This window comes from Cygnus atratus, chromosome 16, assembly GCF_013377495.2.
Source record: "Cygnus atratus isolate AKBS03 ecotype Queensland, Australia chromosome 16, CAtr_DNAZoo_HiC_assembly, whole genome shotgun sequence".
In the NCBI taxonomy this organism is placed as follows: domain Eukaryota; kingdom Metazoa; phylum Chordata; class Aves; order Anseriformes; family Anatidae; genus Cygnus; species Cygnus atratus.
In genome coordinates, this window is record NC_066377.1 from 10,813,622 (window position 1) to 10,826,309 (window position 12,688).

Here is a 12,688-nt window from a genome sequence, read left to right on the forward strand (position 1 = left end):
GGGATGAAATATCGCTGAAGCTCAGAGCAGTGTAGTTCTCTGGCCCATATTTTAGCATATCCTTATTTGTGGGAGGAAGCAAACTTCCCTCTCTTCATCTGCGTGGCAGCCTGGAAGTCTGAAATACTGGTCATTTCAACAGGAGAGGATTAGTAGTCAAGGAATGGATGAGAAGTAAATGCTGACAAAAAATGCTTTTTATCACATGATGTATGGAATGAACTGATTTGCAGTATGGCTACCAGCACCACGCAAGTCATGCATGTGCAAATAAATAGAAGGATTTGTGTCATGCCCATTTCCATATGTCAGTGTGGTTGATGCACAGATGCACATTTTCCCCCTGTAAATCCAGAGGGCCAAACTGTGGCTAAGGGCCAAGCTGGGTGACATCCACAATAAGCCTCCTGAGTGATTTGCAGCCAGCGTGAAGCGCGCGAAACCCAGCTTGAAGAGCTCGGGATTTCGGCGCAGTTTTCTGGGGTCTTTTGTCTCAGGGTGTTTTTGCAGGTGGAAGCTCTTGGACTGGCAGCCCAGGTGCCCCATGCCATCTGTCCAAGGGGAACCTGTGGGAAATGGGTGATGTTGCTCCCTCTCCCAGCATTTCTTTCCTCGTTGTAGCTGGGGAGACAGAAAACAGCTGAGCCAATGCCAGCCACATGGGATACCCACAGTCTGCCTGATGTGGCCCCGGTCACCCTGGGAGCCTAGCAAAAAGAGAAGCTGGGTTTGCTGGGGCTGCTGGACCACGGGATGCAGGGGGCAGATGTGATCCTCTCAGCTGGGTCTGGCCAGTCAAGAAGTCCTATGAGCCCAGGTGGTGGCAAAGTGGGGAAGGAAGTGCTGGTCCAGGATGGCAGGAAATGTTTGCCTGGTGAAAGCTGCAAAGAACTCAGCTGCGAGGCCCAGGGAAGGACTCAGCAGGTGCCTTGGGGGTGTCACGGGAGGGTTTCGGAAGCTCTGGTGGGTTTGCCTGTATCAGAAGCACATTGCTACTGCTAAGGTTTGCCATGTACTAGCACACTGGTGTTGGACTGAGTCTGGATCACAGTTTTTTCATTTCTCTTTATCCCTCTCGCTTCTTTTCTTTTTATAGAAAAAGCCACAGTTCTCTCATGATTTTCTTTTGTTGTAACACTCACCTATAGCACTGATACTAATTTTGTTCCCAACATCACACATTCTAAATCCTGACTCAGCGCCCCAGTCTCAATACCATGAAACTGGTACAAAGATCATGAGAATTTAGAAATAAAACACATTTTGGGATCTTGTTATTTGTTTTTTGGTTCTCGAACCTGTGGGGCGCTCTCAAAATACCTTTTTAAGTTTTCCTTTCTGTAACCTCAGGAGCAAGAACATAATGAATTTCTCCCACACTCGCACGACTCCAGGCTGTGAGGCTTCAATGAAAATCTTCAATTATTGTGAGAATTATGATGAAGTCTCTAGAGTTGGCAACAGTGGCACTGAAGGCTCTCTCTCTGACATCTGTGACACCCTACGTCTCCCACAGACCTATGTCATGTACCATTGTCCCTTCTGTCCCTTGTTCTCTGCCCTCTTCACTGCTGCTGCCAGCACAGGTTCCCTCAGGGCCTCTCCTGGCCACCTCCTTGGTCCACCTCCACTTGTTGCTCCAATGCCTTCCCACCTTCTTCCTTTCTTGTCTCCCTTTCTATGTTATTCTTCTCTTGCCCTTTTCTCCAGCATCTTTCCCTAAATTACCCCTGTTGTCCACAACACCTGGTAAGAGCCACTACTGCCTGCGCTCCTCCAGTGTGCTCCAGGCCCAGCACTGCCCATGGGCCAGGCCATGCCCAGGTGCAGTCTCACAACACCACAGGTCTCGGCCAACCTTGGGTCTGCCATGTGGCTTCCTGCTGGCTCTTTTCCCTTCAGCCTAGCCCTGAGGGGTGTTGCAAAGGCCAGGCTCAGAAAAGGCCACGGGAGGAGAAAATCTGAATGTGCACAAATGGCCCAGGGGGCAGTTCAGGAAAATCAGCCCTGGCCAGAAGGAAATACCTGCCCAGAGACCTCGCTGCAGGGAGGTGGCACAGCGGAGACCTACCTGTATAACGCGGAGGCTGCTCTCTTCAGCCCTTTAGGTCTGTTGGGTTTGGGTTCCCCGGCCATGTTGATATCTGCAATGAACAAAGCTGCAGCATTACACGGCTGTGCCCACTGGGAGCCGTGCCCGACCGCGGATCAAGGCAAGGTCAGACAGACCCACTGCACTCCTGTCTGCCTTTAGCTGGTCCCTGCTGGGCACACATTCCTGCACTTAGCAAGTGTCTCCCTTTTCTTTTACAAAACTTCTAAGCACTTATTTTCAAAATCAAGCCCCCGGACACGATCTAACCTGTGTACACAAATTCAGGGCAGGCTTCCCAGGAGAACTCAGTGCTGTTGTGATAAGGCACAGACTACAGAAAACTGCTGCATGCTGCTAACTGGTAGTTATGATTTACCCCTTGCTCCTTCTACAATAAAAATGAATGTTAAGCACAAGCCACCCAGGCATCGCTTTGGACTGGGATGCATTAAAAGGTGCACAGAGTGCAGGTGCACGCCTGCAGTCACCCCACTTGATCTCGCGGGCACATCTTCAGTGAGGGAAGGTGAGAATGAGCTCCTCTAATCTGCAGAGGAAATTCCTCTCCTCGGCTTCACTGTCAAATGTGCTTTTGACGTGAGAATAAACAGATAGAGCCAATTTCATAGAACCTGCAAAGAGCCTGGCAATCCGGTGCTGAGGGTGACCACAGGTCAGCCTCTGTATGAGTGCCTCTGGGCACGGCAGATCCAAGCACATGAGGCTGGATGTCCTCAGGTAGCCCAAAAGTACCGTTTGCATGGGGCTGGGCATGGGCTGCCCCACAGAACTGAGCACTGGTGCAGGTCTGTGTGCTGAGCCAGCTGCACAGGCTGCAGCCTCTGAGGTGCAGGTGGACTTGAAGATGTACACGTGGGGCTCAGGGTTTGTGGAGCTGGGATTGCCAGCTGGGGGATTTAAGTTCTCACCTCTTCAGGACTTGCAGGATATGCTGTGAAACTCAACAGGCTTACATCCTAGTCCTACCAATCACTGCCTTTTTCACGCTGCATGAAGTGAGCATGGGACTTCATGGGGAAATAATGGGGCCCAGCTGAGCTGCCCACCATCAAAATAAACAGCTGGCAAAGTGACCAGAAGTAAGTGCTCATTTTCTTTGCGGCCTTTCACCCTTCATCCTTCATCCAGAAGAGTGTTGAGCCTGAACAAGGACATGCATGGAAACAGGACAGCTCTGAGGGCAGCTGCTGCCAGTGTGGGCCTGTTGGAGCAATGCAATGCTTCTGGCAATGCTATGAAGGAAGAGAGGAATAAACTCTTCTTTGGTGCATCCCAGAACACAACCCTGTTCAGCTCCAGTTCCCCTGCTGTGAACCCTTTCTGCTGTCAGGGTGCATCTTGCCAGCTGCCAGTCACTTTTCTTGCAAAACAGAGAGCTAATGACAGCACCACGCTGATCAACAACCTTCAAGGGAGACGCAACGGAAGCCCAACGGTGTATAATGACAACAATTAGCTCAATTTGTTGGTACGCGCTGCTAGAAATAGCACTACAGAGCCTTCATCAGGGCGTGCAGTCAGAGCAGGAAATTTGTACTTTCAACCTGTAGTGGTGATGAGCAGTAAGATCCCCTGGGATTCCCTTGACAGTGAACAAGGAGAGACAAGAGCTCAGCATGCATACCAGCCTGGACAGATTTTGCAACCCATTGCCATTCTGGCTCCCTCCTCAGCATCGCTGTATCCATCTGCTCAGCCCATGGCAGTATATGTCCCCCCTGCTCATAACCAGGCATCTCTGCCCACATCTAAAGCGGAGATGGCGGGGTGAGCTTACTGGTGTGGATCCAGATTCCAGTGCAGAGCTCCCCCACTGAAATGGTGATGGCCTCCTGCAGTGGTTGGGCTGTCCACAGAGCTAGCCAGGAACTGCCTGGCAAAGCAGTCCGTGACCCAGGATGGGCTACAGACGTGGTTTCCAAACACCTCCATTTCATGATGCATCTTGCTGATCAGTTAAAATGGAAGCCTGACAGTTTGCCTGTCCGCTGATAAAGAAAGAAGAATCAAAAAGAAAAGATGGAATAAATACTACTAGACCACCTAGCTTGAGAGCTGACCTTATGTGGGAGCAGACAGCTAGAAAGATGAGCTGCTGCCTTGCTCATTTGTTCTGCCATGGCATCAGAGATGGCAGGGAGCAAATCGCCGCTGGTGCTCGGGGGCAGACAGAGGGCTGGACCCCATGCCACCATGCAATCCCGCAGCAGCGCAGCCAGCTGTGCTCCTGGAGGGAGCAGGAGCCACTGACAGCCGCAGTCCTCCACCTGAGGGGCTCTGCAAGTCCCGGCTTTTCTACAGTCTATTTGAAGGGGTTGCAAGAGCCCTAAGGGGAAGCTGGGTGGAATACGTGCTCCTTGGATTATGCAAACTGTGCCACGTAGTGCCACCTGAACTGGGACACCACAGCTGGGGCCTGGCGTGCAGGAGTGGCTCTGGCTTTGGGTGGGGATGCTGTCCTGCTGAGGGACCTGCTGGCAGTGGGGACAGGAGGCACTAGCACGCCGCTGCCCCAGTACCCCCGCTGGGGGTGCTTTGCCCCTGCACCGGGCACTGTCCTGACTGTGTGCGTGGTGACTCCCCACAACCTCCTGCCACGCAGGATGCAGCTGCAATGGTTTGTGCCTGCACTGGATGGACCTGGAAAGGGACATCGGTTTCAACAACCATGGTTGAGGAGCTTGGAGGACCAAGTGTCACAGCCCGAGACGCACATTCAGAACCCTCCTTTTGAAGCTTGACAGTTCTGGTTGTATCCACAGGTTCTGGCTTGTAGATGCTAGCGCCTGCCAGGGCAGGAAGCAGGTGGGCTTGGGAGGGCAGTCCTACCACGAAAAGAGGCAGGGGCAGCCTCTTCAGCAATGTGCCTATTGTGCCCCCTGCCTGTCTGAGCCCATCCTTCCTCTCCACATCAGCATGGCCTATGTGGCCGTGACTGCCTCTTTTTGTGCCTTTTTTTGTGTAAAGATATTTTCGAACCACATCGTATGGCATATTCACCTCTTCCTCTCTGCTGGGTTCTACAGAAAGGGGAGCATACCCAGGTTTATACCGGGCCATGGATATCATAGGAAAGCATGCTGAGCTCCTCTGTGGCAGGACACGTTCACGAAGAGAAGGCAGGTGAAGGGGAGACGAATGTGCCCCTGCTCCAGCAGGCGCAGCACAGACCTTTTGCAGCACGCCAGGCCTCTGGAACCAGCACTGAGAGGACAGTAAGAGGTTCCTAGCAAGGTACACTTTCAGAGGCATCTCTCTCTTCAGCACAGTGGCCACGTGCTGTCTGCCTCCCAGCTGTCCCACTGGCGTCTGACCGGAGTGCCACTACAGGCTCCTTGGCTCCCTGGCGCCTTGCTCTCATGTCGACCAGCCCTGTGCACGTGGGCAACGTCTGGGCTGGAACAGCTGGCACACTGCCCCTCACCTCAGCCCGGCTTTGTGCTGACGGGAAGAGAAGTGAAGAAAAGTTTCTGGTATTTGAATAAACCACGGATGGAAGCAGCACACTGGCTTAAAGACCAGACCGAGCACGTAACTTCTTTCTGACTGCTGTGCTGGAAGCAGAGTGGGAATGGGCTGCAAATCGTTTTCCTGATTGTCCAGTGACCACTGCCTGTAGCAGGCCTGGAAATAACAAATTTTCATTAGAAATACTGTCTTCAGTTCCAATTCTCAGCTTAGAGCTGGTGACAAGGGCTTCTCAGCATGTGACCCTTCAGAGCAATCTGCAAAATAATGATGCAGCTGGGAGCAGTTGGGGTGGTTTTGTTTGTTATTTCTTATCACACAGCAGCACAGAGGAGAGACTGTCACATATCTGGTGGGGGGAGAGTTACCTCATTTAACATCAGCTGGCTAAAACTAGTCTGTGATAGTCCAAGCAAGACTACTGCCTCTCTTGACAGGCTAAGGCTAAGGTTGTACCTCCATCCCAACCTGAGCCAGGTGTCCCAGGCTCAAACCCAGAGGTGCCTGTCACTGCTGACCACAGAGGATGCCCAGGTAATGGGACACAACGAGACACCTGGCTTTAGAATGGTGAAAGAAGGGGAGATGAAGTCTCTTGTCATGCTAGGGGAACCCATACAGGTGCTGTGCTGCTGTCATTTCGGTCCAGGCACCCTGAAATTAAGGGTTCCACACCAGTGTCTTCAGGGCCGGGCTTTTATCTGGATCCCCCACTGCCTCTTCTAAGCCCAGGCAGTGCTGCAGTCACAGCCCTGCGGGTGCCAATGTGCCCAGTGGCCATGACCAGCCTCACAGTGACTGCCACCCCTGCGGGGCCCAGGAACCTTCATCAAGTTCCCATTGAGCTGTGCTGTAGGACAGCTTTGTTGCTGGTCTCCAGCTCTGTCACAGCTCCGCCTGTGCCTGCTGGGTCACTGGGGGTTGTGTCTGACCCCCTGACCAGCACCGGACCTGACCCTGACCTGCAGCTCAATGTCCCAGCTTGGCCTTGGACCGGCCATCCCTCGACCATCGTTCAGGGATCAGCCCGTCCTTGTTGCGTCTGGAAACCTACAGAATCTGAAGGAACGACTTACCCAGTGTCTGGCCAGCAAGCACGCGCCCGTTCTCTCCCAGGACCGCGGCACGTGCGTGCCTCTCGTTGGAGTACTGTACGAAGGCATAGCCCTTGTGAACAGAGCAGCCCACCACTCGTCCGTACTTGGAGAAAATGGTCTCCACATCCGACTTCTTGACCACGGCTGTGTTGAGATTGCCAATGAAGACTCTGGAGTTGATGGACTTGGGGTCATTCTTGTTCGTGATGTTGCTTGTCTGCACCTTCAATGACATCTTGAACACCTGAATGAACAAATGGGGAGTCAGGGAGGTGCGCAAGGGAATCTCCTGAGTCTTACAAAGAGAGGTGGGGGATAAATCTCCCAGCACGCCTGGAGCAAGGGGACCAGCTCCTCAACTTCAGCTGGTCTCTGGTGACCTCTCTGTTGGGGAGGGGACTCTGTCACACACAGAACTCAATGGAAATAAATTTATCAGGCTGATCCTCTTGAGCATAAGCTGGTTGCTCCTGGGGGACAAAACAGTATTTAAATACATTTTACATCCAAATAAAAGCTTTAATGCTATTAAAGGAAAGCTTTTATCTGCCTATACTTAATTACAACTCAAGGACTGCTCTTTTTACAGCAGTCTGCATTCAGCACTTGTGCTCATGCCCGGCTCCTGTGGCTCCCCTCTGCCCAGCACCCCCCGGAGCAGGCTGGGTCTCGCCATGCACAGGGACAGCCTGACCCTGCAGGGCTGCACCTGTGGCTACGAAAGGGCTTCATTTTCCTGGGTGCACACGAAGAGGTTTACGTGGCAAAGGACCCCACGTGCTCCTAGCTGATACCTGGACTCTCGCATTGCCATGCTGGGCTTCGAGCTGAATTCTGTGCAAACAGGAGGTGTCACTGTTAGCCTGGGAATTGCAAGCTGCCTGCTTGCGGCTGCTGCAACCCGCTTCGCACAGCTGCAAGGCAATACCCTCCGTGTTCCTTGCCCAGGGTGTTTCACGGACAGCCCCCGAGGAAAGGCTTCACCTCTTCTATTCTCAGGACAAAGAGGAGGAAGGGACAGGGCTGGGAACTGTAGTAAATCAAATCTAGTCTTGCTGCCTATCAGGCGCCTTGCTATTATTGCAGCAGCCAAAATTACAGCTGTCCAGAGATATCAGTTTGATTTTCATCTCTCAGAAACAGAGGGGCTGTTTTGGGATCGCTATTGAGCACTGCACACATACGGCGTGATATTCACCTGGGAAAAGGCAGCGCAGAACTGGGAAGGTACTTACTTTATGAGGCACACCGTGGTGCTGCTCTCCCCCAGGTCCACCCAGCTCTCACAGAGCCATCCTATCCCCTCGCGGGGACCCCAGCATCTGGCCCGATGTGGGCCTTTGGCTCTCCAGGCTGAAGAAGTGGGTTTGTCTGGGCTGCCTGCCCCAAGGCAGGGCCGGTGTCTGTCCCCCTGTCCTCACTGGGCACAGAGGCACTTCCTGACGTGTGCTTTGGAGTTGCACCAGGACTTTCAAAGAACCAAAGTCCTCCTTCCCCTTCTTCTCCTGCAAAGAACTTCTCCCATAGGACACAAACTCTCCGGTTGCTCCTCTCTCCCCCTAAACCTGCAGGAGGAGGGCAGGGGGTCACTATCCATGCCACCCCTTCACCAGGTGTGCCCCATTTTGGCTCCTCAGGTGATGGATGTCCTTCTGAAGGAGGCTGTTCAGCTACCGGCCCCTTGGGACACCCAGATGGGCTGCTTCTTCCTATAGTCCATTCTGCCTGATGGCTTTTCTATGCAGACAGACAAGCATCAGTGTTTTAGGGCTTGTCACCGCTAGCTCTCTATATCCAGGATCTGCAGCTTCAATGAGACAACCGAGGAGAGCTGCCTGACCCAGAAGGTGCCTGCAGCCAGACCCAGGCAGACAGGGAGATGGTTAACGCTGACTGCAGTCACTGGCTCTATCCGGACACGCTGGGGCTGCCAGACCTCTGCCTTTTGGATTCTCAGAGCACAAAGGACCAGGCACTCAGTTCCTCTCATTGTTTAAAGCCAGACCCAACAGAGCACTGGGGACAGCTGGCAGGGCAGATGCTCCACGCGGAGCAGGGGAGGATGTGACCGTGCAATAAATCTTACCCAGCTCTCACCCCCGTGATTCTATTAACCTGCCATTGAAGCTGGAAATGATCTCCCTGCTAAATCCAATTGAAAAAAATAAAAAAGGTGGACTTTGAGCCTGGCTCATTACATTTTCCTTTTCACCCTTACAGATTACAATAGCCAGAGACTTTTATTGTATTATTTTTAAAACAATTCCTAGCAGAAACAGTGCTCCTAAAATCCCTGGAAATAATAACTAAGAACAGGTTTTTTTTTGTTTTTTTTTTTTTCCCTAGGAAATTGCCGTACTAACCCCCTGGGACAGCTGAGGCTGTGAGGGACCTTCAGGAGCCTGCACATGCAGAGGGTGCCCATGCCCTGGTAGCCCCGGATGTTCTTGCTTCCCAAGAATGTGCCCAACCTGCTGAGCATCCCTGGCTCTCCCTGCCCCGTGGTGTCAGCAATGTCACAGGGCACTGGCTTCCTCGTGTAACTTTACTCTCGGTGACTCCCTTTGCTGATGTCCCCATATTTCTACCTCAGAGCAGCTCTGCCCTGGTGTGTGGTTTCCAGAGCTCTTGACCTCACACCATCCTTGCTTATCTGGCAGAGATTATGCAAGTCCCCAACCCCTTCTGATAGCCACCCACGACCCTATGTGCTGAAGCTACATCAGAGCCCTGCAGAGCCAGCAGCACTGCGCTGGAACGCCCCTGCCCTGATGCAGCTTGTTGTGGCACCCAGGGCTCCCATGTGAGAAACTGCAAGAAATTCTGGGTGCCTTTAGGACCTGCTGTTAAAGCCTGTCTCTCGGTCTCCTGTGTGATCTCCCTGCAATAGTGTCTCTGAAGCTGCCCTTGAATGGGCTGCGATGGCAAAAATGGGCATTTGCATCTTCCAGCTTCAGCACTGAACAACCCAAAATATAACCCCAGCTCTCAACACCTCCTTTCCGCACCCCGACCAATTTTAAGCTGCTACCCCTAAAGGTAGCAGCTTAAGGTAGGGTTTCCCTAAAGGCTGCTACCCCTTTAGGGAAACCCCTAAAGCTGCGGTAAGCCCAAACACTTCCCCAATTGTGTCGAGCCCAGAAGTGGGTTATTTGCATCTGTCTGATCTCTGACCAGCTGTTTGCAGCTGTAAACACCAATTACATCAGTGCTGAGCTCCTTAAGCCGGTGTGGGAGGGATGTGGGTTAAGCTGCCTCCATGCAAAGAGTGCGCAGAACAGAAAGGTCTGGCGGGAGGTAAATCAGGGTAAATCAGGGCTTTTCCTCTCAGATGTAGAGGGCTGCCTCCTCTCAATGGGGGCAACATGACTCAGCTCTGCTGCTGCCAGTGGATCTGGTCCACACTCTTTGTTTTGTCTAAAAACAAAGGAGCTGGATGAGGATGTTTCTCAAGTGGGCACTCAGGTGTCATATGTATCTTCACTTTGAGGAGGGATAAATTACCAGGAACAACCCCCTGAGACGTGAACCCCCCCCCATTACAGGCAGGAACCAGATAACCCGGTGACTTGAGGAGAGACCCCTGAAGCTCTTGCGAAGCCTCCAGCTCCCTCCTCTGCACTGCCCACCCTAAAGTGTAGAGGTGAGATCGTGCTCCCACTCTCAGGTCTGAGGCCTTCATGTCTTCAGCCCAGATTTCTCAAGCACCTTCCTCATCCTGCAAGCCATGCTCCAGAGGGTGCCAGTGGTGAAGAGGGTCACTGCAGCACCCGCAGGTGCATCCCTTGGGGCTTCCATTTCAGAAGGATCCATGGCAGCATCTGACAAACAGGGGGACAGGGACACCAGATGGCAAACTGAAGGTGAGACCAGGTGATGGCCACATCATTGGGAGGACTTGGTAGGAAACCAACCCAGACCCGAGGGCTCTGCAGATGAGATGCTCTCCGAGTGCCATCTGCCCACTGATGCCTACCCCTGCCCCAGCAGGGATGGAGCCACAGCCTCAGCCACAAGGCCCGTGTCCAAGGCTGGGGTCCAACCCCGAGGTGTCGAGCCCCATCAGCGACATCCTGGAGTTTAACAGGCTGGTGCCAAGCACTCTCCTGCGGCCCTCACACAACACCAGCACTCCTGGAGAAACCTGCCCCCTTTGCCTTTTCTGTCCCATTCATTTGTAGTGTCTTCTTGCATGCAACATTCACCTTGCATCATTTATTGCCCCCCTGACTGTAACAACCAAAATTTCATCCCCATTTGCTCACCAAAGGGAGATCGCCAAACACAGGCATCAAATTCCAGTCACCACGTATTAACATGTCACGCTCCCCCTGCCTGCACACCATGCCCGGATGGCAGCAGTGCCATAAGACACATCACAGCTCTCCCGTGCAGATCAGCACTGTACAGGGTCTCCTCGAGCTACTGTCTCTTTGATAAGAGGTACCTCTTATCTCCTTGAGATACCGTCTCTTTTGATACTGTCTCTCCTGGAAAGAGCCCAGCGGAGGGCCACAAAAATGATACAGGGCCTGGAGCATCTCCCCTGTGAGGAGAGGCTGAGAGACCTGGGGCTGTTCAGCCTTGAGAAGAGAAGACTGAGGAGGGATCTTACCAATGTTTACAAATATCTTAAATGTGGGAGACAGAGGGACATGGCCAACCTCTTTTCAATGGTCTGTGGGGACAGGACAAGGGGCAACGGCCACAAAATGGAGCCCAGGAAGTTCCGCACCAACATGCGAAAACTTCTTCACGGTGAGGGTGACGGAGCCCTGGGACAGGCTGCCCAGGGAGGTTGTGGGGTCTCCTTCTCTGGAGATATTCAAGGCCCGTCTGGACGCCTACCTGGGCAACCTGCTCTAGGGAACCTGCTTTGGCAGCGGGGTTGGACCCGGTGATCTCCTGAGGTCCCTTCCAACACCTACAGTTCTGTGATTCTGTGATAATGCCATGTAAAAACCCGCGGGAGCCCCCACAGAGCATCTTGGTAATGTCTCTGATTAGAAAAATATATACAACAGAGACACGTACCGCTGGTGATGTGTTAATATTCTAATAACTACAGCTGTCTTCAGGGGATGCATTTTCACAGTTATTATTTTACTTTTCCTCCCCCAGCCCCGGACTGCAACAAGCCAAATCTGAGTCACAAAAGAGAGTAAGAAAAAGAAAAAGTAACTTGCAATGATACTTGTCACTTGGACATAGGTAAATCAATCAATCCTTCAGCTGTAGACCTCAAAGGAAACAGAGGAAACATTAATATGAGTATCTCTGCTCTCTGGAAGGGAAACTGAGGGACAGTTTCCTTCCAGTTACTAAGGAACGCTGGCAGTCTCGGTAGATCTTGCAATTTTGCTGGGAAGTCCCTGACATGTGCTGTTTTGCTTAAAGCTTCAGCTGCCAGGTTCATGTAATGATGTGAAATCCCACTGATGCGTCTTTTTGCCCCCATGGCTGCGGGTCCCTGGCCATGCTCCCTTCCCCTCCCTGCAACCTGACCCTACCAAAAATCCCCATGGATTCAACACCCGACTCCGCACAGCACAAGGAACCTTTTGGCTGCTGCCAGGCTAAGCAAAATGATAACCCTTAAAAATAAAAACAGTAAAATACAGTAAAATAAAATAAAATAAAATAAAGTAAAATAAAATACAATAAAATATAACCCCCAAAGCCCCAGGAACCCTGGTGCAGTTTCTGGGGGTCACAGCAATGGGGACTGCCCAGGGCACCCCTGGAGCCCCTGGGCTGGATAGTGCTGCATTCGAGGTACATGGATGCCTCCAGCAGCATCCCCTCCCTGTTCTCCTCACGTCCTAGGAAAGAGCACAGCTGGAAGCAATGTCATGGTCCCCACTGCCGCTCATGTTCAAGAATCCCTTAAAGATATTGATATTCAATCCGGTAGCGGCCCAAGGCCAGAGCTGGTTTACTTGATAAGCCATTTTTCCTTCCTGCTTTAAGTGCCTTGCTGCACAGATTAGCTGTTTAATTGAGAGCC

General features: G+C 52.3%; 1 protein-coding gene across 4 annotated transcripts in view; it reads right to left on the reverse strand.

Moving 5' to 3' along the window:
* Nucleotides 1-12,688, reverse strand: part of RALY (RALY heterogeneous nuclear ribonucleoprotein) — a 120,564-nt gene that overhangs the window by 13,913 nt on the left and 93,963 nt on the right. For all 4 annotated transcript variants that reach the window (XM_035548595.2, XM_050714096.1, XM_050714097.1 and 1 more), the window contains exons 3-4: nt 6,661-6,925; nt 2,072-2,144 (exon numbers count right to left, since the gene is read on the reverse strand). In XM_035548595.2, coding sequence (XP_035404488.1) covers nt 2,072-2,144; nt 6,661-6,916 — 329 coding nt within the window. In that variant the 5' untranslated portion in view covers nt 6,917-6,925. The remainder of the gene's footprint in view (nt 1-2,071; nt 2,145-6,660; nt 6,926-12,688) is intronic.